At 42.4% G+C, this 26,157-nt stretch overlaps 1 protein-coding gene across 3 annotated transcripts in view; it reads left to right on the top strand.

Moving 5' to 3' along the window:
* The first annotated feature begins 5,617 nt into the window (after nt 1-5,617).
* The window catches only part of Rnf217 (ring finger protein 217), a 122,936-nt gene continuing 102,396 nt past the window's right edge, over nt 5,618-26,157 (top strand). For 2 of the 3 annotated variants that reach the window (XR_013091616.1, XM_076858289.2), the window contains exon 1: nt 5,618-6,742. Coding sequence is in view for 2 of the 3 variants with exons in the window: in XM_076858289.2 (XP_076714404.2) it covers nt 5,861-6,742 (882 nt within the window). In the remaining variant the exon portion in view is untranslated. The remainder of the gene's footprint in view (nt 6,743-26,157) is intronic. The other variant, XM_076858288.2, reaches the window with a different exon arrangement.

Below are 26,157 nucleotides of genomic sequence, written 5' to 3'. Positions count from 1 at the left end.
CAAGCTGATATCACATGACTCAAAGCCCCAACCATAAATCACATTGTTAGCACAGAGTAGATGGCATGGCCAGAGGACCCCAGGTAATACTCACCCAACAGGCCATTCCAATGGCTTAGAGGTTACCTCCCGGGAATTTGGGGCAATGGTCAAACCTTTGTTTGGTCAAGGTTAATGCTTTATTACACATGTGTCTCCTAAATTTAAATTTTAAGTTTCTAGAAATCAGGGTCTCTACCTCATAGTTTCTACCCTATGCTTGGGATTTTCAACCAGAAACCAACTAAACTCTCTTGGTTTATGATACCTTGATGTCTCAAGTTATTTTTCACAGAGCTCTTTAAGCCAAAAGAATTTTCTCATAGTAATCAGGTCCAAACAGCTTAGCAGTAGTTTGTATAGTATTTGAAGGGATGATGTGATTCCTGCAAGAATTTTAAATATCCCATAGTGATCCTATGAGTTTACTACATTTCAGACTACTTTGGTACACAATTTGGAAACTACAGTTCTATATAATGTTTCAGTTATTATAGAATATTTTTTTGTTTCCTTTAAAAATATTTTCTTGGGATCTAAATATATGCAGAATGCTAGGTACCGGGCTTCCATATATAGATCACACCTGCTCTGGATAGTTTGAAGTGTTTTATAGATGTTAACATAGTTAACAATAAGGAAAAAATTGGGAGTACAATTATTTTCTCCTTTGAAAAAAATTAAGAAACTCCATTTTCCAGAACTTGACACAGAATCTAATAGATATTTGAGAAATGTTTGAATGGAATTATAACAAGGAAGGAGGACTTATGTACCTTAATTTGTCATGAACATGCATGCAAATAATCATCTTTAATAATTAACCTATTTTTCTGTTCATTGAGTTAAAACTATTTTACTCTTTGAAAAAATCTTCTTTGGGGGCTAGGGTTGTAGCTCAGTAGAGCGCTTGCATGAGGTATGCATGAGGCACTGGGTTTGATCCTTAGCACCATATAAAAATAAAATAAAGGTATTGTGTCCACCTACAACTAAAATATTTTTAAAAATCTTTTTTTGTTCATGTCCATTATTAGAGCAGAAATGGATAATTTGCATTGTGGGCTTAAAAGTATTAATGATGATTAAGTTTAATTGATTACAATATTATTGTCATTAGAAGAGATAAAGAAGAAATTAAAAAGAGATGAGAAAGGGATGCTGTCAGAATCCTAACCTTAGTAACAGAGAACCGTTTACATACATGTTAAATTGTAAATAGAGGAGGATTGAGAGTTAATATTAGATTTACCCTTTTTTATTTTAAAAAAGTATCCACTCATTGAAATTGTCATATTATGCATAAAATAAATCTCCTTAGAATGATTCAAGTGCTATCTTATACCCACATTATTGATGGGATTATAAATTCATGATAAATTTCTGGAATGATATGTATCAAAAGCCTTCCAAGTCGTCCACCATTTTTTGCAGCAATTTAATTGTTAGGACTTTTCTCCTATTGTATATTAAGAATGTACACAAAGGTTATGTTACAGGTTAATATAAAATATTTAAATGACATGAATGTTAAACATTTTATTAAAATTATAAGTGATCTATTTTTAGTACAGTAGAATTGGTTAAATAAGTCACCACAATAGTGTATATAGTCAATGTTATATGGTCACAATTCAGGATCATGTACAGGGATATTTGTAGTATGAAAGGGTTCAGGATACAGCACTAAGTAAGAAAAGGCAGAAAAGCAGAAGAAAAAGTATTAAAATTTCATATACATTTTATACACACAGATGCAAACATAAGAATGAAACACACCAATGTATTAAGTGGTGTTTAAACAGCTATTTAGAGTACTGGAGAGGAGGTAAAATCCTTCCCCACTCCCAATCTCCCCTCCTCCCTCCCTTCTCTTTGCCTCCTCCTCTTCTTCCTCCTTCTTAGTTTCTTCTGTTTCATGAGCATTTGGACATTTGTTACTTTTAGATTCTGAACAAATTACACTGCTTTGTCAGAGTAACTTTTCCATAAATTTTGCTGTTTGGATTTTTCTTCGTGATTTGGGTGGAAAATAAAGTGAAATGGTATGTTCTCTTTTCCACTTCTTTTGGGATTCCAGGTTTTCTTCTTCCACAGAAGAAGGGGGGGGTGGAGATAGGAGAGGAGGACTTTTCAGAAGTAGGCCCAGAAGCCATTCTGCTCCTTCATTCCTCTTCAGCACACAGATTTCTTTTAATTAAAGCATTTCTGTTTCTTTTTGGATGTTCTGATAATTGAGGGACTGTTGTGGACAAATAAGTCAGATATTTTCTATACAATGTTTCATGGTCTTAAAATGTTGTGTATTCCTTCTCCTCAACAGTTAATAAGAAATTCATTTTAGCTTTAACATGAAAAAGTAAAATGATTCATAGCTTCTCATATGTCATATCATTTTTCTAAAAGTTAATAAATCTAGGCTTTTTAATTGTCTAGTTAATTTTTGCATTAAAAAAAATTAAGGGGCCAAAACCAAGCTATGTTTAAAAGCCAAGATAAGAAAGGTGGCAGCAGAAAAAATAGCATTCAATAATGATCAAAAGCAATTGCCTGTCACTTCTCAAACTGACAATTCTAGATCTGAGGTAGTCTTCTGATATTGAAGTCTACATAGTTCATTGCAGATTAGGACGTGCTGAGAAACTGGTAGGGGCAGAATGTTATTGAGAGTTGCTATACTAACATTTTATAGAGCCTGCCATCAAACACATTGTTCAAGTTTTGAGAACATTAAGTTTGTGGGAGGTAAGTGGAGTTTTTACTACAGTAACTCTATATTGAGTCAATCCTTTTTGTTTGTTTGGTACCAGGGATTGAACCCAGGGGTACTTAGCCACTGAGCAACATTATCAGCCCTTTATTATTTTTATTTTGAGACAGGGCCTTGCTGAGGCTAGCCTCCAATTTGAGATCCTCCTGCATTGGCATTCTGGGTTCCTGGGATTACAGGTGTGCACCACAAATCCCATAAGTGCAATCATCACTGGTGCTTTGTGCATTCTGAGGAAACTGATGTTAGAACAACCTTTTTGACCTTATGTCTTTCAACTAATTTCTCCACTTTTGGGATTCTGCATGCCCCACACTGGATGTCAGGAGTGCTGGGTCCTAAATTCAGTGCTGGGTCTACTTGAAGGGTGAAGATAGGGTTTTATTTTCACAAAGGGCAGCTAAATCCTGTAGGAGAGAAGCCATGGCAAGGAAAGGGGAGTCCATTGAAACCAAAGTTATGGGTAGCATTCAGGAATCCCAACAATGACTTATAGTTGGTTACGTGTCAAGAGAAGCCACTTCCAGAGAGATGAAACCTATGGGATAAAGAACAAAGTGGATACTGGAAGATCAAGTTCTCAGAACTCCAGCGACAAGTGTGTGTGGGAAGGAGACACAAAATTATGGGACTTTGAGTGGTTTGATTTTTTACAGATGTTGGGAAACATACATTTTTGTATCTATTATTGTTACTCTGGCCTTATTCTCAGCCTGTTCTCATTGGAAAACGGATTTTTTTAAAAAATGTCCATTTGGAAAGAGCAGGGAGAGAAGTTTATGACATAGCACATACAAAAGGTACACCACGTAAGTGGGCTTCTTGTCCCTATGCTATGGTTTAAATGTGAGGTATCCCCAAAAATTCATGTGGGAAATAATGCAAGAAGCTTAGATGTGAAAGGATTGGGTTATAAGAACCTAAAACTAATTAGTGTATTAACCTTCTGATGGAGATTTACTGGGTTAATTGCAGACTGGTAGGGTGTGCTGAAAAAGGTAGGTCATTGGGGGCATACCCAGGGAATCTCTCGGCTTCCTGGTGCCATGTTCTGAATTGCTTCCCTTTGCCACACTCTTCTGCCATAATGTTCTGCCTCACCTGGGGCCTAGAGTGATGGAGTCAGCCATGTATGGACTGAGACCATTGAAATGGTGAGCCCCCAAATAACCTTTTTTTTTTTTTTTTTGTCTCTAAAGTTGTTCTTTTCAGGTCTTTTGGTCACAGCAATGAAAAGTTTACTAAAATAAACAATAAGCACTGGGGACGAAGGGTATGTTTCAGAGAAACACAACAGTTTTGAGGAAATCATTGAGCAAAGATGAAAAAAATTTTTCATCTTCAAAATAAGAATTCACCATTCATGGGTCAGACCAATAAATGATATGGCACTTGGAGTGATCAAATTTATCCCTTCCAGGTGCACCTGAGCATTGGATACATATGATGGAAATGTTCTTTGGTGTTACATTTCTTTCTTAGTACTGTGCAGCTAGTCACCTTGATGACATTTGCATCTAATTTGGAAAATATTTTTAAAAAACCAATAACAACTTTAAGATAGAATAAAAAATTCGACACACTTAACAGCTCCTTCCTATCACATGAATGTGTAAATTGAATTCCTTCCCAAGATAAAGTTAAAAAAAAAAAAAAAGACAAAACAAAAAAACCCCCAAAGATTGGTTTCCCAAAAATGTTTTCATTGGCTTTAGGGAACTAAAATACACCAGTGTATGGGTGACTAATACTTCCTGTATAATAAAGATAGATCAACACATAATTAAGTTCTGGCTCAAATATAATTGTTGTCCTGGAAACAGTTTTGGGGATGAATATGGTTATGTTAATGAAACTCCTCAAGATTTCCACTAATGATCCAATTTATTAATTAGGCCAGATCATATAGTTACCTTGTGTTGCCCATTTAAAAAAGGTTTAGGGAAAAAAAAATCAAAGAAACACACATACAAAATTTCCTGAGAGAACACTGGGGAGAGAGAGAGAGAACACACATACAAAATTTCCTGAGAGAACACTGGGGAGAGAGAGAGAGAAAAAAAAAGAAATAAATCGCTGATCAGTTATTAGCCCTTGTCCTTACTTCCAGCTGAAGTAGATTGAAAGTGCTTCTTGGATTTCTTGTGGGTTTCAAAGATCCTTGCCTCACTGGGCAGAAAACAGTAGTACACAACAGCATTTTGAATAATCCTTAGCATTGTGTCTTCCAGTCCAACATCCTTAAGTAGTCTAGTTCCAGCTCGCAATATTCAGTAGTTTTGTAGGAAGTTCTACTTAATGTGTAGCCCAAAGGAGAGTCTGCCTGACCTGAAGGGTTTTGTTGAGACCGAGTGTGAACTCTGGGCGCCAGAGCGCATCTCAGCTCTTTAGATCACACCCACTCGGGTGTGTGAGTGTGTGCGCGGGTGCCTACGCGCGTGTGTACGTGTGGGGAGGTGTGCGCCAGAGGGGTGGGGTGAGGGGTGGCGTGGAGGGCTCTAGGTGAAGCTCGAGGAGAGGGAGGTCGCCCGCTCCGGCCTCTCCCCCAGGGGCCCAGGCGGCTGGCTCGAGCTCCAGCACCTACTGGTGCCTGCAGCCGTGGCGCCACAGGCCCCTTGACTCTCCGACCACCGCCCCCCGGCCCCGCGTCCCGTCGCCAGGACCCGCGATGGCGCGGGACTGACGGCCGCCTCCTCTGGGACTCCTCTGCCCCGCCCAGGGTTCGCGGGGGCCGCGGCACCGCCCCAACCTGCATGTGGGGCGGGCGCCCCCGCGCCCCGAGCGAGCGGCCCTCCGCGCCCCCGAGGCGGTGCCTGGCCGCTCCAGAGGACGAGAAGGAGGAGCGGCGGGCCGGGCCGGGCTCCCCACGCACCGCGGCCCGGGAGCACGGGCTCCCTGGAGGGAGCTTGGGGCGTCCCAGCCCCGGAGGAGGGACCCGGAAGCAGAAGCGGAGCCGCGAGTGGAGCCGAGCCGCTGCCCCCGCTGCCCGCCGGCGCCGGGTGGGGGTCCCGGCGGCTGGATGGGCAGCGGCGGCGCGGGCCGCGGGCGGCGATGGGCGAGGAGCAGAGCACGGTGAGCGGCGGCGGCGGGCCCCAGGAGGCGCGGGGCCCGGACGGGGGCTCCGCGGGCCACCCTGAGTCCCCGAGGCCGCGGGGGGACAGTGCCGGGGCTCCCGGGCCGCGCGGCGACTCCTCGGAGTCGAGCGGCGGCGGCTGCGGAAGCGACTCAAGCTGTGCGGACACCAGCGCCCCGGAGCCCACGAGGAGCCGGGGAGCGCCCGAGTGGAGGAAGAGCCAAGCACTGGGGCAGCCCGCGGGACTGGCACTCACCGGGCCCCTCAATCCCCAGACTTTGCAACTGCAGCTGAAGCAGGAGGAGGAGGAGGAGGAAGCTGGGGACCGAAAAGAGAGCGGGGATGAACAGCAGGAGGCGTCCCCCAGGGAGGAGACGGAGCCCAGGACCCACGCCGTGGCTCCCGATGGAGTGGTCTTGGACATGCTGGGTCAGCGGCGCCTGCCCCCAGCCAAGAGACAAGTCTTTTGCTCTGTGTACTGCGTGGAGAGCGACCTGCCGGAGGTCCCCACCGCCGAGAAGCTCTCGCCACCGGCGTCGCCACTTCGGGCTCCGCAGGTGCCCAACACCTCCAACCCCCAGTCCTCCTTCCCCAGCCCCAGGGTGTCACTCCCAGCTGACCCCCTTTCCCCCGACGGCGGCAGCATCGAGCTGGAGTTCTACCTGGCGCCCGAGCCATTCTCTGTGCCGGGCCTGTTAGGAGCTCCACCCTACTCTGGCCTGGGCGGGGTAGGGGATCCCTATGCGCCCCTCACGGTGCTGATGTGCCGGGTGTGCCTGGAAGACAAGCCCATCAAGCCCCTGCCCTGCTGCAAGAAGGCCGTGTGCGATGAGTGCCTCAAAGTCTACCTGAGCTCCCAGGTAATGTCACCTTTTTTGTACTCCCTCTGCTTCCCTTTCATCATTTCAAATCTCTGGCAAGGAGGTCCCCTTTCAAGCTACCTACTAAGGGAAGAGCTGACAGGACACATTAATGAAGACTGTAAGATCAGGTGAGGCAGGTAGCAACCAAAGGAAGCAGATTTAAAAAGGCCACCGAAGGAGGCTTTATTGAGCTATCACTCCATCAGACTACAGAGTGGTCAGGAGAAGGGTCTGAGGAGAAACCACAGTGGGAGCTCTACTGGAATGGGATTTTAAGGGGTTCACTGCAGGAAGGGAAGGGATTGGGACTGGAAAGGGGATTTTTAGGGTCCCTTGTCCTGCTGGAGTTGCTCTTGGGAGCTGGCTGAACTCCAGGATTGGCCAGGGGGTCCTGCTGATTGACAGGCATTAATCAGGAGATCCTGCTGATTGACAGGCATTTTGGCTGGCGCCTGATTGATGTTTCCTTTCCCTCGTGGGCTACAGTCACTGCCACTGACCTAACATCCCGGTCCTTTTTGGTGATACAGGTCAGCTAATTTCCTCTAGCTACTTCCTGCTGCTTAGGGGGCTGGGGCAAGGGGATGGCTCCGGTGTAGGTTCGGTGGGTAGGCGACTGCAGGGGTGTAGGAGCATCTGGTTGTAGGTCACTCTAGCAATTTCACTCAAGCACTTTTGAGCTAACCTGAGGAGGCAGAGAGCAATCATTAATAGAAGTCCTATTACTACTGTAGGAGTGAGAATGGGAGTCAGCCACGAAATGAAGGTTGAGTTTAGCCAGCCTGGCCAAGGGTCATTTGATTGTTGCTGTTTAAGCCTTTCACCCAAACGACAGAGGGTGTCAACATTCTCTTCGATCGATCCAGTTTCATTGATATAATAGCAGCATTCTTCTTTCAGGGACAGGTTCCTCCTTTGTCTGCTGTCAGAAGATCTAGAGCTGAGACTTGGGCAAGAGATGTTATTTGCCTTTGTAGGGAAAAGACTGATGCCTCTACTGCTTCCTGAAGTTGTTGTTCAAGCTTTTGAGTAGCGGTTACTGCATAACCAAGTCCTCCTGTCCCGAGTCCAGAGGCAGCAAGGGAGGAGGCCAGGGAGAGTCTAACTACTACAGGTAGAAAGACTGGAAAAGGAGGTAGTAACGAGTCCTGGAAAGGGAGGTAGTAACAAGCCATGTTCATTCAGCTTCACTGTGCAGAGTTAATTGGGGGACCAATGTGGAAGGAACACAAAAAGCAAACAGCATGTTGAGGCTTAGATTTTTTTGTTAGGGTACCATTGCACCAGAAAAAGAACCCAGGTGGAGCAAGGTTAAGGAAGAAATTCAAACAATATGGTTACAGGGTGCTTAACTGAGGAAGTGTAGCAGCAAGAGAAATTCCCTGATGAGTTATGAAAAAGAGGTACTTCCTCAAGGGCTGGAGAGGGGGGTCCTTAGGGTCTAGTTGAGGTATTGAGCAGAAAATCAATGGAATTGCAGTTAATGGAGTATGATCCAAACCTGCGCAGAGGAAACAGTCTGAAATGTTATTAACTTTGGACAAATTGAGAAGCTGAAGGCCCTGATGATTAGGGCCATCCACGAGAAAGGGTCAGCTTTAGGATGGGCAGCTGCATCCAGCTAGTGTTGGAGCTCCTTCTCTTGCTCCTGGATGGTTATGTGAATTTGAGGGAATACTTGTATATAAGTTCTCCATATTCTGATAGAGGCTGAAGGGTGTTTGGCAAAACCCCAAGAATAAAATTTACCATCAACACCAGAAGCCCATTTTGGGTCCCATGGGTCCCAAATAGTTAATTTGGTGTATGCTTGATTCTCATCACAAACTTATCTAGGAAGTGCTTCTTTCATGAATTATAAGGGCACTCGCCATAGGTGTCAGGCCAGCGCTTACAGGATTCTTCTATTTGGTGTATTATGAAGCATAGCATTGCTGAACATAAGTGGGATGAGGTGGCCTGGTTGAATCCAGTAATATTAAGGGTGACGGTCCAATTACAGCCAGTGAAAGGGCAATCGCCTTGACCCATAAACTGAGAGCTAGTGGTGCCATCCTGCTGCCATGTCGCTTGGGTGTAGAAACACCATCTATGGGTTGGGATAGAAGCTTGAGAGAGATTAATGATTAGTAATACAAGGAGAGGGTTGGCGAGAAATCTTGAGTTTGGTGGGCCCCAACATGGTGGAAGTCCAGGACTGTACATTTGGAACCGGTTCTTTTTTAAGGCAGGAGACATGGTACCAGGGGGAGTGGCCCAAGAGTTTGGCTGCCGTTGGGATAGCAGGTATGACTGTATGGGGTCCTGTCCAGCGAGGTTTCAACAACTGAGGATGCAGCTCTTGAATTAAGACTGTGTCACCCAGTTGAAGAGGGTCCGATTCAATTCCTGATTGTGCTGGGACAGAAGTAATGGAAGGTGCAGGAAGACACCCGTCTGCGTGTTCCCTTAGGAGTTTATGTAGAAGTGTGAGATAGGGCAGGTAGGACACAAGGGGAGGAGGAGTGACAGGAAAGTTTTGGTTGATTAAGAAAGGGCACCCATAGAGCAACTCAAAGGGGCTAAGGCCTGAGGGGGCTCTAGGGGTTGCCTGAATTCAGGTGAGGGCCAATGGCAGAAGATTGGGCCAGAACAGTCTGAGTTCAATAGCAAGTTTAGTGAGATGATCCTTGAGAATGCCGTTAGCCCTCTCAACCTTACCACAGGATTGGGGTCAGTGGGGGATGTGGAGCCTCCAAGTGATGTTGAGGCCTTTGGAAACTAGTTGAACAACCTGAGAATTGAAGGCTGGACCGTTGTCTGACTGAATGTTGGCGGGAAGTCCAAACCTGGGAATGATCTGCTCAGTGAGGATGGAGGCGACGGTGTCAGCAGTTTCCCTGGAGGTAGGGAAGGCTTCTGTCCAACCTGAAAAAGTATCAACCAAAGTAAGTAGGTACCGCAGCTTTTTGTGCCTAGGCATGTGAGTGAAGTAGATCTACCAGTCTTCGCCTGGTTGGTGGCCTCTCATCTGATGTGTAGGGAGTTTAGGTTTGATGCTCCCTTGTGGGGATACTGTGGAGCAGACAGAACAAGTCCAGTGGACCTGCTGGAGGGTGGTTCTCATTCCTGGGAAGTAGAAGAGGGGTGTGTAAAAACTGGAAAAGGGGCTTGGGGTCAATATGAAGAGAGTTATGTATGTCCATTAATAGGCTGTAAGCTTGCTGTTTAGGGAGGGCAATTTTATCCCCCAGGAAAATCCAGCCATCCTTTCCGAAATGGCCACCTTGGGTAATTAGGTAGTGTCGTTCCTGTGGAGGATAGTTAGGTTTAATTGTGGTGGATAAAAATAAGATACGAGCTGCTGAGAATTTTGTTGTTAGTTCCCGTGGCTATAGAGTCTGCTTTGTTGTTGCCTATAGCTCTAGGGTCAGAGGGATTTTTATGTCCTCTGCAGTGTATGATGGCCACTTGTGATGGCAGTTGTAGTGCCTGTAAGAGCTTGGAGATGAGAGAGGCATTGACCACTGGTGATCCTTTTGTGGTCAAGAATCCTCGTTCCTTCCAAATGGCTGAATATGAATGAGCAATTAGGAAGGCATATTTGGAATCTGTTAACCTGTTTGCCTTTGGATAAAGTAAAAGCCCTGATAAGTGAGAAAAGTTCAGCCTTCTGGGAGGTGGTTCCTTCAGGAAGGAAGCCGGCTTTCAGAATTGAGGCAGCAGTGACTACTGCGTATGCAGCTCTACGGTGTCCGTCGCAGCCCATCACTGAACTGCCATCCACAAAAATGGTTAAGTCAGGTGAGGGAAGTGGGTAATCAAAGAGGTCCTCATGGGGTGATTGTAGGGCCTTTAGCACCTGTGGACAGGAATGGTTAGCACTTGAAGGGGGCTGGGATAGTGGGAGGAGTGTGGCTGGATCGAGAGGAGACGAAGAACAGAGGGTAATGGTGGAGTTCTCTATAAAGAAGAGGTGGAATTCTTGAATTCTTGAAGGGCTCAGAAGAGGAAGACACTTATGGTTTAAAAGGTCCTGCAGTTGATGAGTGGAGAATACAGTTATTGGTTGGAGCAAAGTAAGTTTTAGGGCTTCCTTAGTTAATTCTGCTGCTGCTGCCAATGCTCGGAGGAATGGTAGCCATCCCCGAACCATAGAGTCAAGCTGCTTGGAGAGGTATGCCACCGGCTTATAGGAGGGTCCAATTGGTTGAGCGAGGAGGCCAGTGGCGATACCCTGTCTTTCATCCGTAAAGAGGTGAAAAGAATGGTTAGGGTTAGGAAGAGAAAGAGTGGGAAAAGAAGTAAGAGCATCCCTGAGCTTGTAAAAGGAATTGGCTACTAAGTTAGGGGAGGTAAGGGGCCCGAGAGGAGTCTCCTTAGCTGCCTGGTACAAAGGTTTGGCAAGAAGTGCAAAGTTAGGAACCCAATGCCTGAAAAAACCTGCCAGACCCAGGAAGGAAAGGAGGTAGTCCGCTGTTTCGGGTGGCTGCAAGTCACCGAGAGCTTGAATCCTGTCCGTTGTCAGGCTTTTAGAGGTTGGAGTGAGAAGTATACCTAAATAGGTCACTGAAGAGGTAGTAAGCTGGGCTTTGGCTGGAGAGACTCGATAGCTCCGGGACCCCAGGAACTGAGGAGCTGAACAGTGTGTTTGGGAAGCAGTAAGTGATTAACTGTATAGGAGGAGGTCATCCACATACTGTAAGAGCGTGCTGTCCCCCAAGTCACAAGCAGTTAGGTCCCATGCCAACGCCTGCCCAAAGAGATGGGGACTGTCCCTGAAGCCTTGGGGTAGGACTGTCCATGTTGGCTGTTGAGACCTAAAGGATGAAGGGTCTTCCCACCAGTGGGAACAATGGGAGAGAGTTTTAGGATTTTTTCTAGCAAGGAAAATTGGGCAGTAGAACAGATAGAACAGAAGGTGGGACCGGAGCAGATGTCCCAAAAAGCCTGAATATAAGGAATTTGTACCCATTTCCCTGTCCGCGACAGAAGTTATCTAAATCAGTGAGGACTTGAAAGTCAAATGTTCCCCCTGGGGGCCATCTTGACCCATTGTCCAATTCATACTGGGGCCAGGCCACAGTAGAATAAAAGACCAGGCGTTTAAGGCGCAGGTCTTGAGCAAGTCCTAGTTTGGTAAAATTTGTATATAAACAGCCCAAAGGGGTTGTGGGGTCCAAAGAGGATTTCATGTTTCCCATGACCTTCCAGCACCCTTGGGGGTGAGTGGGAGCAGAAAAAGGCGTCCCAAATTCGTCTCTCGCTCACCTGAGAAACGGATAAGGGCTAGGTGGAGGTTGAGGTGTCCCTGCGCCTCCGTGGGCCCAAACGGATCGGGAAGCTCTCAGGAGGACTCGGATGTCTCCACAGTTCCCGGAGCCCTGAACAGAACGGGCAGGGCTTATGGCAGGCGCGTGACCTATGGATAGAAAGGTTCTGGAAGGTCAGGGGAAACGAACTTACCCTACTCCTGTTGGCCCAGAAAGAGCAGCTTAGAAATTTCCCGGTTCATTTCAAGGGGGAAGGGATGGACTTAATCCCCTGAGGGAGAAGCCCAAAAATCCCTTCCCAGGTGTCAGCACCAGATGTCAGATCAGGCGAGGCAGGTAGCAACCAAAGGAGGCAGATTTGAAAAGGCCACCGAAGGAGTAGGCTTTATTGAGATATCACTCCCAGGCGGAACTCGATCAGACCACAGAGTGGACAGGAGAAGGGTCTGAGGAGAAACCTTGTGGGAGCTCACCGGGCCTGAGATTTTATGGGGCTCACGGCAGGAAGGGAAGGGATTGGGACAGGAAAGGGGATTTTTAGGGTCCCTTGTCCTGCTGAAGTTGGTCAGGGGAGCTGGCTGAACTCCAGGATTGGCCAAGGGGTCCTGCTGATTGACAGGCATTAGTCAGGAGATCCTGCTGATTGACAGGCACTTGATTGATGTTCCTTTCCTTCGTGGCCACCGACTTAACAAAGACCTCTATAAAATTTTTATTTCATAGTTTTTGCTTAAGTGTGCTTGGTTCTCAACAGTTTACTTGACTGGAATTTAACTCGACTCTGAGCTTCAGGTTTTGGTTGGCATCTGTAGGAGCAAGGTACACAATGAGTTGCCTTCTACTTATTTCTTTTACTACATTGCAAGCAAGAGCTTGCTCAGAGGAGGGCATTGAGACTGCCTCATTGGCCTGGTATCCCAGATACTAACAGGCAGTGGGCACAAGATAAACATTTATGGACCTAGTGAAGAAAAGGGTTAGAATTAGTATTTCAGTTCCATGATAACTGATTTCCAAATTGTGTTCCCTTCATATTTTCCAGAAAAGTGAAAGTAAAAAAAAAAAAAAAAATATATATATATATATATATATATATATATATATATATTTACTTCTTATATATTTACTTCTTGGCTCTTGTCCACTTTCAGTTTTCTTTTTCTACAGTAAAGTTGAAGTACTTTTCTTCACTTAAGTTTTAAGCCAGCATAGTACTTTGTTTCTTTAAGAGAGAAACAACACAGAAAGAGCAAAACAAAGTAAGAGATTTAACTAAACAAGTACTGGTGGAACTTTCCTTCTCACCTCCTCTTTGAGAGTATGTTTCTTTTCTTGGAAAGCTTGAGAAACAGAACAGTTTTCCTTTACTGGTGGTGAATGTGTTTTTCCAGCCATTTTCAATTTGTGATGTTGCAGCCAGTGTTTTGCACAATCCATAATGCCCTTTGATCCCGTGTCTGATTGTCCCAGGCCTATTCATCTTTCAAAACCCTGTCTGTTCAGGTGCCAGCTCTTCTGTGAAGCCTTACCTCATCCTCTAAGCCACTGCTTATAGACTTTTCAAAATACTTCTTCCTATCATACATGCACTGAAGCTGTTTTTCACATGTCTGTCTTGCTAGACTGTCTGGACAATGTCTTGTAGTTTGAAACTAATAGTTTCACGTGGAGTCCCTTTCACGTAGTAGTGTTTAACACTGGTTAAAGTGAACTGAACAGGGTTTCATACAGTGTGGTTTTTCTATGTTTTGTGGTTAAACCATGCCTGGGTTTAGACTGAAAGTGTGTATTCTGCCCAGCTGAAAATGCAGAGGGAAACTTAGACAAAATGGAATGTTACATGAAGAGTAACTTGGCTGAGATTAACCAAAGGCCTATGAGAGACGATGATGTCTCTTTCAGGCTGTATCCACAAACGGATACTTCAAACAGGAGGAATGTCTGCTGCTTGTTGTGGTTGTTTCTATGACATCACCATCAAACAGATATTGCTGCTCTCCACGTGCAAAGCCCTGTGGTGGATTTCAGACATTCCCCCAATATGGGCCTTGCTCCAGAGAAGTCACTGTGAGAGCAGATGTGTACACAATAATAATACAAAGTAGCATATAATGAGATGTCAACAAAATAACAAGGCCAGGGAGCACTTAAATATTAAATGCAGGATACAAGTACCAGTGGGTTTAGAAGTTGGAAGGAGGTGGGCATTGTGGTTTGGGTACTCTGCCTGCCAATTTGATTTACTTGAGGTGGACTTTTTCCTCAAAAAAAAAAAAAAAATTGCTTTTTTTTTTTTTCCTTTTTAGTCACCCTAAGTTAGCTTTTGGAAGTTAGTGTTTTGATTTGTAATGAAGAAGACATGGGCAGGTGAGGGGGCACGTAGCAAGGTGAATCCAGTGGTCATTGCAACAGGTACCCACAAAAATTCCTTTGAGAGGGCATAGTATCTGAAACTTGTCTACAGTGTTTATTACATGTATATTCCTGACCTCCTCCCAACATTTGACAGAAATTTCTATAAAGAAAAGTATGCATTATCTAAAATAATAAGCAGCAAGTCCTGAACACCAGGACTACTTCCACCTCAGGTCTTTTATACTTGCTGCTTCCTGTCCCCAATATGTCCCTCTCTGGTCCCTTTGCTTTCTCTCCATATCCCTCCCTCCTTTCAGCTCTATTCAAATACCACGCCCTGTGGTCTTCACTGACCCTGCACTCACCCCTTATCTCTCTTCCTGGTTCTTATTTTCTCCATAGCAGGAATTATGCCCTGTCTTGTACTGAATTGGTCAAGTTCCTTGAGGACAGGAGTTTTCACATGCTTTTTTTCACTTTTTCATCTTTAGTATCCATAGGGTCATCTGGCATATAATAGATGTGCAACTAATAGTTATTGAATTTATGAAGAACCTGAGGTTGCCCCAGAAACCAAGGCTGGAAAGTGGTATTCTACCTCTGAACTAAATTCTACCTTGCACTTCTTGATATTGAAGATGATAAGACAAAAACTGAAATCAAAGGTTTACTAAATTTGTTTTTTTAAATTAGGATTAAAAGAGTTTAGATGAACTTTTGACATAACAATTAGCCTTTTTTCAGTTGGATAAAAAGAAGCTTGTGATTTTAAAATTTCTAATTTGACTCAATGCTGAGGTCTCTTGGCATCAAAGGATCTCTATTTCCCTGCCACTTAAACCTTCTATGCCTTAATTTCCTCATCAGTGAACTATAATGGCAGGCAATGATCCATAGTAACCTAGGGGCACCAGAGCAAAACAACAACCTCCAACTGCATGGTTGTTTTGCTGCCCTGGTGAACTGAATCAAAGAGGCATGGTGAGCTCTTTCTTTCTCATTAATTTTTTTTTTTTTTAAGTTTAACAGAAGCAAATGTGTCAATTCTTAACTTTCAAAGTTTTTATGACTGGGATGGGGGGTGGGGATGATAAACTTAAATACCTATTTGACTTTTTTCAGATTCTTTTGAGTTTGTGCCATGTACTTAATACATTATTTAACATCATTTAAGAAAATAAAGCAGAGTCTCTAGTAAGCATTTTATGCAAACATTTAAAATGCATATTAAATGTGAGTTGGAATATTGCCTGGTTAAATGAATTTTCTTCTAAAAGGAGATGCTGAGTTCTTTGAAAGAAGATATGAACTTGGAAGATAGGAATGCAAAATTTTCAATGATAAAGTCTATTTCCAGTAGTCCAGGGACGCACTATATTGTAAAGGTTGATGGGTAGGTGTCATCAATATTTCAGTACAAAGCTAACAGTTGACTTAAATACCTCTGTGCTCTTTTATTTTTTTCAAAGCACAAATATTCTCCAGTTATCACTGTGAGTGGAGCTAGGGGAACTTTCCTAGTGGAACGACTTTATACTGCAGTAGTTTCTGATTGCCCCAGTGAAGGGTTGAACTGGTGAATTAGAACTCTGCTGCCATAGTAGGTGTTGATTTAGAGGCTACAGTGCATCGAGACAGAGATAGTGGAAGTAACCTTGGTGTACATTTCCTTGGAAACATACATCCTTCATACTACAGCCTAGAAGTGCATTTCCACAAAAATGGCTGACGCACACAGCCCCAGGAATGTCTGCAGTCTCCTGCAGGTTCCCAAGCTCTCCTACGGCTGACCTTCTCAGCTGGTGTGGCCTTCCCCACATTCTCTTAGGAAGAATGCAGCCTTCTTTGTTCCATACAATACTATTGCTCTTTTTAGAAATCCTCTGCAAATGTATTTCCTTTATGAATTTGGTTTATATAAAAATGTATTTTTTAATATGAAATTTTATAATCCACACTTTAGATAAAGGAAAGAACTGAGCATGCTAAAGGGCATGGTAAAGGTAGCAGCTGTTGTGGTTTCACCACTCTGCTTAAAAGTGCCAGGGAATTGGCAGATGGATGTAACTTGGAATGCATACACCTGTCCAATGAGTATTAATAGAGCCGAGCAGAACATTTCTTTTGCAGATTGTGAGCTAAACAGCTGCTGGATGGTAATGTCCTAAAATGACTGCGATTATAGTCACTTCAGAATCAGTGACCTAGGGCCAAAGCTAATATATTCTGTTATTAAGGTCTCTAAGTCATCCAGATCTTCATGCGTAACATGGAGTTTTTTTTTTCACTTCTGTAAACCCTAAAGCAACCTGAATATTTTTAGAAATCATGGCATTCAATAAGCATGTGAGTTTATAGATGTTATCATGCCAGGTGTGATTTTGGTAGTCCTAAAAGTGTGAAGAATAAGACTGAAATTTATTTTAAAGTCACTCTACAAATTTTGAAAGTGATAATTAAGGTGTACATAAATATATAATTTTGTGTATAAAATTGATATGTACATGCCTGTGTGTGTGTGTATATCGGTTAGGAGAGAGGTACAGTAACATTTGCTTTTACAACTTCCTTACTCAGGCCCCTTTCCCCCTCTCCTCTCTGTTCTACATTTCTCTTAATAATTCCTTTGCTTTTTTAAAATCTGGTTTTAATTGGCATTCAATTGCTGCAGAAAAATCCTCTGTGGGCCAGCAGAACTTGATCTTTCTGCTCCATGGATATTTCTCTTCCCTACCAGTTGTCTCTTCATGGTATAGAGACACCCTGGGTTGTGGTCTGTTTCCTAAAAGATTGCAAATTACATTGAAAGTACTACTGACCTAAGGAATCAAATCAATATCTTTAGAGCATGATTTTTAAAAATTTCTCCCAGAGTAAAGCTGCTTTTATACTTGAAAACTCTTCTAATATTCCTGGTATGGGAGACATAAAAGGAGATCATTAGGACTTGAATTCTCAGCTCTGTATAAATAATTTTTGATGGGCAGTGTAGACAGATAGCTGAGGCTAATTATTTATAATTAACTTATTTACTTATTAGTGTACCACTTAGGGATTTAACAAATACTTATTGGGTACAAGTATGTGAACCACCAAGAAATACTTTATAACTATATTAAATGTCCTCAAAGAACCATCTTACAGCCTTTTTGTCAGTATTTTCCCAGCTTTATCTAAAAAAGCTTTTCTTAAAGTGAACAGACACCTATTGGATCTCTTTTCTGCTTCCTCTCTGGGAGTTTTTATTAAACCACTCCTGGGACATCAGCTAACCTTTTATTAAGCACATTGCTTTTCCTCTTAATATGTTTTATCCAAAATAATTAATCTGTTCATTCCTCATGTTTTAGTGTACATATGGGATGAAGGAAAATGAGTTAAGGATAACTTGGGTTCTGAGCCCAAGCAATTAGCGAAATGGGGTCACCATTTCATAGAGTAATATTGTAAGAGGACGAGAATGAGAGGAAGTACAGAGTTTGAAATGCCATTTTAGACATTCACAGGGGGATATTGTAGGTCGTTAGTGTTTGGCATTTAGAAGACAGATCTGAATATAGTATAAAAATTTGGACATTGATTGCATGTAGATGGAACTTAAAGTCATGAGACTGGATGAGATCACCTTGGGAGTGATAGTAGATAGAGAAGGAGAAATGAGGATTGAACCTGAGCATACCAGTGTGTACAGATGTGGAATCTGGAATGTATGAAAGAACCAACAAGGTTGGTTAGGAAAAGCGAGAGGGCCAGTTAGGCAAGAAGAGAATGAGATACAGTACTTACCCGTAAGTCAAACAAAGGTGGTGTTTCAAAAGGGGAGGAGGAATCTTCTGTGTCCAGTGCTTCTGAGTTCTAACAGGATGAACACTGACATTGGCCAACAGATTTCCCAACAAGGAAGTCACTGGTAACCATGAGCAGGGCTGCTTGCATCAGCAGTGTTGGAGCTGGCCTTCTGATTAGAGTGGGTTCAAGAGAGCAGGGACAACGCCATTCTGTACTGTAGGTAGTACAATGCTGCATGAGGAAACTCAAGGCCAGAGACATTCAGTAACCTGCTCAAAGTCACAAAGCTGGGCGACGTCGAAAGTGGGATTTTAATTCAGATCCATTGGCTCTTTTTTACGTTTCAGAAATTTATTATAGGAAAGATTAGTATTAATAAACTTCTTTTTCTTTCAAGTTAATGTCTGTATTGTACAAAATCACAAGTCTTCTAATCAGAGCAAGAGAAGAAATTTAATTATGTTTGTCAGAAACTTAATTTCTACCAAACTTAGCCTCATCTAAGAAAATCAACAGAAGTCCAGTTTAGAAAAGCACGTTTGGCTTACGGCTCAGGTTTAATGGCAGTATATGCTCTTGTTTCCTCCTGTACTTTTTGGTTATTATTTCTGTTTTCATTTGAGCTTTCTCTTATTTAAATATGTCTTAAAGTTTGTGTCCAGATGGCCTTATATCCTTTCTTACTTTAAACACTCTTAGTGGGTCATCTCATATTCTCCCATGGTTTTAGATAACACCTGTGAGCCATTGATTCTCAAATCTTCATTTCTAGCTCCATCACCCTCTTTACCTAAGTACCATACAACCATCTCCAATTATGGTTGGATGTCCCACCCACGGACAACTTGAACTTACTTAACCTCTCAAATTTAGTTCCCTCTTCTTCCACACTCCTGAAACCTTGTTCCTCCTTTGGGATTCCCTGTTGCCACCAGTTCGTACTCAGATCTGAAACCTGGGGTCATCATTGAACTTTTCTTCTGTCTCACCACCTACCTTTCAATTCTACATCCTAAAAATATTTCTTTATTCTTCTCTACCTTTCTGTCTTTCTGCTGTCATTTCCCTTGCTCAGGCCACCACCACTTCCTGCTTTCTAACAACAACTTCCCCTTTGGTCCAAGTGCTCCAGCCTTGACTGTCTGCATTCTGTTCTCCACACTGAAGCCGGAGGAGGTTTCTTTATATAATGTGAGACCATTGTTGGCACTCTTCTCCTTGCCTTTCACTGTGGGGCTCTGGCTTTGAGGGTAGAATGTAAACTAACAGCAGTGTTTACATGTCCCTGCGTGATCTGACTCCTTGCACCTCTCCATGCTTTGTTTTTCATCAAGTACCCCTCCAGCTCGTAGCTGTTACTCAACTTCTTTTTGTTCTTTGAACACTTCATGACATTCAGAATGGTGAGTCTTTCCCTGTGGTGGCATGAACTTCTATCTTAGGGGAATCTTCTTCTTCCTTTTTTTTTTTTTTTCCTTGTGATTCTAGCTCTCCTTGCCTCTCTATACGTCTTCATTCTTCTAGACTGAACATAAACATTTTTCTGAGAATTCTCCTTGACCCCCTGTATCTGGATTACACAGGCTTCCTCTGTTCTTGGGTAGCCCTCTTGAGGTCACCAAACAACACAGGAATCTTGCTGTGAGATTCTGTTTTATTTCACTGTATGTGAGTGGCCCCTTTTCAGTTCTGTGCTGCATTGTATTCAGAAGCTTGTGTTTGTGTGAAGAACTTAGTGATTTGTTGTTGATGTTGATTAATTTTCTGGCTCTTTGTGTGTTGTAGGTATGGAATGAGTATCGTGGGATGGACTTCTGTTTTCCATATGTAATTGATACACAGGCTGGTGCTGTCAGTATGTAAACTGTTGGAGTAGATAGTGCTGTAGTTTGGATCTTGAATGTCCTCCAAAGGCCCATGTGTTAAAGGCTTGGACACCAGCCTGTGGCACTGTTGAGGGGTCGTAGAACTTTTGGGAGGTGGGACTTAGTGTAAGGAAACTAGGTCCTTGGGGGCATGTCCTTCAAGGAAGAATTGGGAACCTGTCCCTTCTCTCTTGCTTTCTCATCTGCTATGAGCTCTAACCATGATGTATTATGCTGCTGCAGGCTCAAAGCAACAGGGCCAAGTTGACCACATAGTGAAGCCTCTGAAACTGTGAACCCAAATAAAACTTTCTTCATTTTAAGTTGATTATCTCAGGTATTTTGTAACACAAAGCCAACACAGATGGCCAAAATGATCTTTTAAAATGAAAAATTCAATACTTAATTATCTTGCTTAAAACCCTGTAAGACTTTCCCACTATCTTATCCTACTTCCTAGAGCTGTAGAAAAGACTTGACCTCTGATCCTCTCACTCCCTTCTGGCACTTCAGCTCTCTTTTCTCCAACCACAGTGTGGTAATTGCTCCTCAACCTTCAGATGTCTTGGATTTAGGTCTCAGGCCTGAACCCGTCCTGCTCTTAATGCTTTTAGAGTCCTTCTTACTCTGTCAGCGTTGTATTTTTCGCTTCGTGTAATTATATGTTTGTGTGGTGATTGATGTTTGATTAATTTTCTGGGGCACCCCCCTCCCCACTCCATCTGATATTTTCTGAGCTGCTTTCATAGCTAGCATGTAGCACTTAGTCCAGAGCAGAGTTGGTGTTCAGTAAATATTTGTTGAAGACTGAGGGAATGATTAAAAATAAATGACAGTATGCTTAGGTTGGTAGAAAAAGTAAGGTGAATTATTGAGTATGAACTTGTGACATCTTTTTGCACAGTATATTTCAATTTTGAATGCAATGAAATCTCATGCTTTATCCTAGAGCATCTCATCTATCACTGAGGTATGTCTTTAATTATAATCCCTGTTCTGGTACAGTGCCTCCTGTTTAACAAATTCCCTAGGACCCAGGGGCTTAAGGCTACTATTTTATTTTGACCATGACATTGTGCATAAGGAATTTGGGAAGGGCTCAGCTGGTCAGTTCACGCTTGGGGCTTCTCATAGGGTTGTAGTCAGGTGTCCGCTCACTCGCTTGGCTGGCAGCTGATGCTGGCCGTTGTCAGGGACTTCAGCTGTGGCTCTCTACCAGAATGCTGCGTGTGGTCTTGCCAGCATGGCAGTCTCTGGCTTCTTCCTTGGACACTGGCTTTCCCCGGAGATAGTGACCAAGGGAGCCAGGTGGAAGCTGTATGATCTTTTCTATCTTAACTTGGAAGTCCCTCAGCATCACTTGAGCAGAGCAATCTGCCCAAATTCAAGTGGAAGGACTCTGAACCCCAACTTCTTAAGGGCCTATGTCAAAGGTTTTGGAGCTCTATTTTAGAACTACCATACAAAAAAATAAGGAATGTTGTGAACTTATGTAGTAAAACTTTGAAGCCTGAATTTTGGTCTGATTAAAAAAAATGTCAATCATTTAGTTGAATGTATTTCCAATTCGTATCATTATACTGTTTAATATACTTTAGTGTTGCATTCTTTTTTGTACTTTACTTTTGAATTATTGTAAGGATTCACTTGGTTTTAAGCAAAGCTTATGTAAAAGCTATTATCTTTTAGAATTAAATGTCTTAGATTATATCATTGTAAATGAAATATATCAGGGTGCCAGTCAGCTTTTAATTATTCTGATTAGCTCCATTTAAAATTATTCTGAACAATACAACTTTCTTTTCATCCTATCAAAATTTTAGCTTAATGGTAGTTAAAATATTATTTTGAAAAATTTAGGAATATTTTCTGCATGAAAAGAGTTGATGTAATAGATGTTGTGTTTTTGTTTTTTTTTTTTTTTTTTTTTTTTTTTTTTTAGCACAGGCACATTCTATAGAAAAATGGTATACCATTTAATGACACATTAGAATTATCCATTCTGGTTATCTGTGTTAAATTGAACCACTGTCGAATTTTTATTGCTTATGATATTTTAGTTTGTGTGGATGATTTTACCTGTGATTCATGTCTTTTTGAGTAGGTAACTCTTTAAATTTCCACAAGTGTGTAGTTTGCACTCAAAAGTTTCTTCCTGATTAAGGATCTGTGAATCCTGAAATAGAGAAGATATATTGCTTTTATGACGTGGGCTTTTTTCCCCCCTTTTCCTTTTTTTCACCTGGCTCAGGTAACTGAATTCTGCTCTTATTCATTTACACGAATGACTAATCCCTTTAAAAATCTTCCTAAGCCATTTGTCTCAATAATAGTCCCTACTATAAGATTCAGAAGCTAATTATAGGCTCCATAGCAAATTGCTTCCCTTTTAGTGGTGCTCATTTTTGGCGTATTTCCTCACGTGATCGTCGCCCATGCTCGTTGTTGGTGAGGCTCATCAGCCCTGAGTTGTATGTGGCAAGTTCAGTCACCACATCTTTTCCCACTGGTTGCCTAACAATTTAAAACAGCAGGGAAAATGGAACAATTGACTATAAGCTGTTTTTCCTAATGTTTTGAGTTTAGTTAATTAATAGTTTATGTCTAAGTAAAACTGTTGGAGAAAATCAGAAGAGACTTTGATGTGCCCAGAGTGCCATCCCTACTTTTCTGTATGAATGCGTGACCTAGGTGGAAAATGCAAAGTCTCGTCTCCTGCCAGAGATGCCCTAGTGTTAGGCACAAGCCCATGAGTTCTCCTTTAATCCTACTTTTAACTAGTTTTACCCGAAATGTTGATTTTTTTCTGCCCTGTGCTATCATTTTTTCCTAAGATTGTTTCTGAAAGAAACCCTGAAAATGAAAGGCTCCTAAAATTAAACAAAGAAATATTCTGTGTATGTGTTGGTACTCTAGGTTAAAATTATATGTGTGTACATATGTTTGTGCACATGCACATACACAGGCATTCAAATATACACATACTGTCTGTCTGCCTATCCAGTTTTCAAAGTTATTTGTGTCACAAGAGGAATATTTACTGATGTTGAGTTTTAAAAATCTAAATATATTCATTTCCAATTGAGTTTGTGTTTCAGGTGTAATTTGTCTCAACCAAAATAGATAGTCATTGGGTTTACCATTTTCCACATTGTTGTTGTTCTGAGTTTTAATATGTCACTTTGTGAGTCTTTGAGACTTCACACTGAAGATGAAGGAAGAGCTCAGAAGGAATGCTTGAGAGGGAAAACACTGAAAGGATAGCATTTTCCCCCTGAGGTTTGCTTGTATTTGTTTTCAAGACTTTTGAACAAAAGTGTTCAGTCATGCTTTTCTCTTTAAAAATCACTAGCATATCTAAGACTTCAAAAGCTTGGAAACAGTCTTTTCCTGTTAAAAATCATCCAAATGAAGAACTTCAGAGAGATTTTTAAATCACTTGTATGTAATTTCAAAAGTTAAAAACTATTTTTAGTTGTAAGAGCAGTTGATAATCATCAGGGAAGTTGTAGATCTAGCTGAATTTCAGCAGCAGTCTTTGCATAACTAATAGGTGAGACACAAACGTCAGTAGAAGGATTGAGTAAGCATAGGCAACATGTGCTGTGTTGCTGTGGCTGTGTGAGGGGTCTTTTCAGTTACAACAGTTGTTAAAACAAATTGTCAAAATAAATATAGAAGCCCAGGATCATGTAATGCTGAACAAAAATTTTCAAAAATAAAAAGCCAGTTCTGTGATGTTGCTTTTACAATGAGTAGTGATAGCAAAATGTTATTATATGACCAGTTAACAAGATGGAATTAAAATTAAGATGCAGAGGAAAATCACTATAACTTTTGGATTGTTCTTATATCCTTTTGGTGTGTTATAATCTAGGTAGATTAAACAGAGCCCAGTTGGTTTGTTCAGGGTGGTAATAAGGCCAAGGTCAAGCAAGCAGTCTGCTCACAGTCTGGGTAACAAATAGCATGCTGATCTGTGGCTGTAGACTATCCCTACCCCCCCCCCCCATCCCCCGGTCATTTCATGAAGTGTCTGCTTTTGATCATAAGACTGTAGGTGAAACATTATGGAGGAATTGCTATTAATCTTCTCACCTCTTCTGGAAAAACAAATTGAAGCCCATACTGAATCACTGGTGTTTGTGAATTACAAACTTGTTACATAGAGAAATCTTTTCTTCCACTAACTGAGACTTACTGTCTTTCACCATAGGCAAGGTTTAGAGAATTGGTTCTTTTCTATGCAATTAGTTTTAGGGAGTTAGAGGGAGGGAGAACTAAAGCATTGTTATTCTATTAAAAATATTTACTGAGCACAAAATATTTGCTTAGCACCCGTTCTAGTCACCATCAGAAGAGACAGTGTATCTTTACAGAGCAGTAAACTTTCCATCTTCTTGGAAAGTTTTGGTATTGACTATTGATTTAAGTGGTTCTAAGAAGAAAAAGCTGTTTTTGTAGGAGCAGAAAAAGTTGAAACTTGGCTGCTGTGAAAAGTGCTGATTGCTGCCCAGGGGAGGGTAGGAGAAGGGAAGGGAGTTAGGGAAGAGAGCTGTCTAAGTAAGTGAGCTGGAGTGAACAAGCACACATAACACACTCAAAACCCACAGGGTGTGCAGGTGATCATGATTGGAGAGGGGTACAGATGGTGAGTGTGGCATATACAAATGAAGAGGCGAGTACTGCCTGGGGAAAGCAAGAGTCAGCAGAACAAAACTCAATACAGAGCTGAACTCTCCAGGCAGGTAGCTGAGTGTGCAGAGCCCAGAGTGGGCACAGGAATGGCAGGTTTCAAGAACTGAAGGGACAGTGCAGCTGCAGCAGTGCAGCGGGTGGAGAGGAGCAGGAGATGGCTTGTGGGGGGTGGGTGTGGGTCCGATTGTATAGCTCCTCTGTGGAATCAATAATTCATTCCAGCTGTGAGGGAAGTCATTGCACATTGTCAGTGTGGCAGAGCTGTAAAATGATCATTAATGGTTTAAGAAGATTCTGGCTTCAGTGTGGAGAATTGAATTGTGTGTAGGGGTGGGAAGGTGTGTTAGAAGGCAGTTGCAATAGACAGAGCAGAGGCGACAGTGACTTACACTAGAGTTCAAGCAGTGGAGACAGTTCTTTCTCACATCCTATTGTTTTCTGGATATTTTGCCTTTAAAAGGTGTTGTCAGGGCACAGCTTCTCTGCAGCAGCAGCACAGCAGTCCTGGCAGCCCTGTTCTGTTGGAATTCCCCAAGTGGGACAGCCACATGCATTGGCTGCAGCCTGCCTCTTAAGCAGTATAGACATAGCATCTTTTCATCTTGAATTTCACCTGTCTGGAATGGATTTGTTTTGTTTTGTTTTTTAACTGGTTTCAGAGATGCTCATGTGAGGAGTCACTTCTCAAAAAATATGGAAACATCTATTGAAAAGATGTACATGGGGGCTGGGGATGTGGCTCAGGCGGTGGCGCGCTCGCCTGGCATGCATGCGGCCCGGGTTCGATCCTCAGCGCCACATACAAACAAAGATGTTGTGTCCGCGGATAACTAAAATAAAATGAATATTGAAAAATTCTCTCTCTCTCTCTCTTTCTCTCTCTCTCTTTAAAAAAAAAGAAAAAGAAAAAGAAAAGATGTCCATGGATGTTCTTTTACTGATTGCATCAAAAGTAATTTGTCAATAAAGTTGGCCATTTTCTCCGTCACTTTTTTGAAATTTACTTTTTATTTTATTATTATTTTTTTACTGTTTCCTCCATTGGATACAGTTTGCCTTCATCATCATGTAGAACGAACGAGTAGGAACTGTCACCTCCCCTTCCCTCAGATAATAAAGGTCTTACTGGCCAGCAACCTTTAGTTCTCAGAGGATGTTATTAGAATTTTTTGGTAATTCTCTTTAGTGCTTGTTCTTACTTTGTTGAATTGTTTTAGTAACTGTCATTTGCTTCCCCGGTTAATTTCTGTTTGATTACGCATATTCCTCTTTTCCTTCTAAATCTTGTTTTTGTAACAGTGTTGCCTTCTGGTCTGAGTTCCACTTCCTCTGCCTTTAGTCACAAAGGCCCTGGGGTCATGGCTTAACTATACAATGGCTGTTTTATTTTGATTGTGGCTATCTTTTTCATTGTTTTTAGTAAGAGTATAGCAATAAAATAACTACTTAAACA

The sequence above is a fragment of the Callospermophilus lateralis genome, chromosome 6 (assembly GCF_048772815.1).
Source record: "Callospermophilus lateralis isolate mCalLat2 chromosome 6, mCalLat2.hap1, whole genome shotgun sequence".
In the NCBI taxonomy this organism is placed as follows: Eukaryota; Metazoa; Chordata; class Mammalia; order Rodentia; family Sciuridae; genus Callospermophilus; species Callospermophilus lateralis.
Note: the sequence above shows the minus strand (reverse complement) of the source record. Positions and strands in the feature narration are given on the sequence as shown.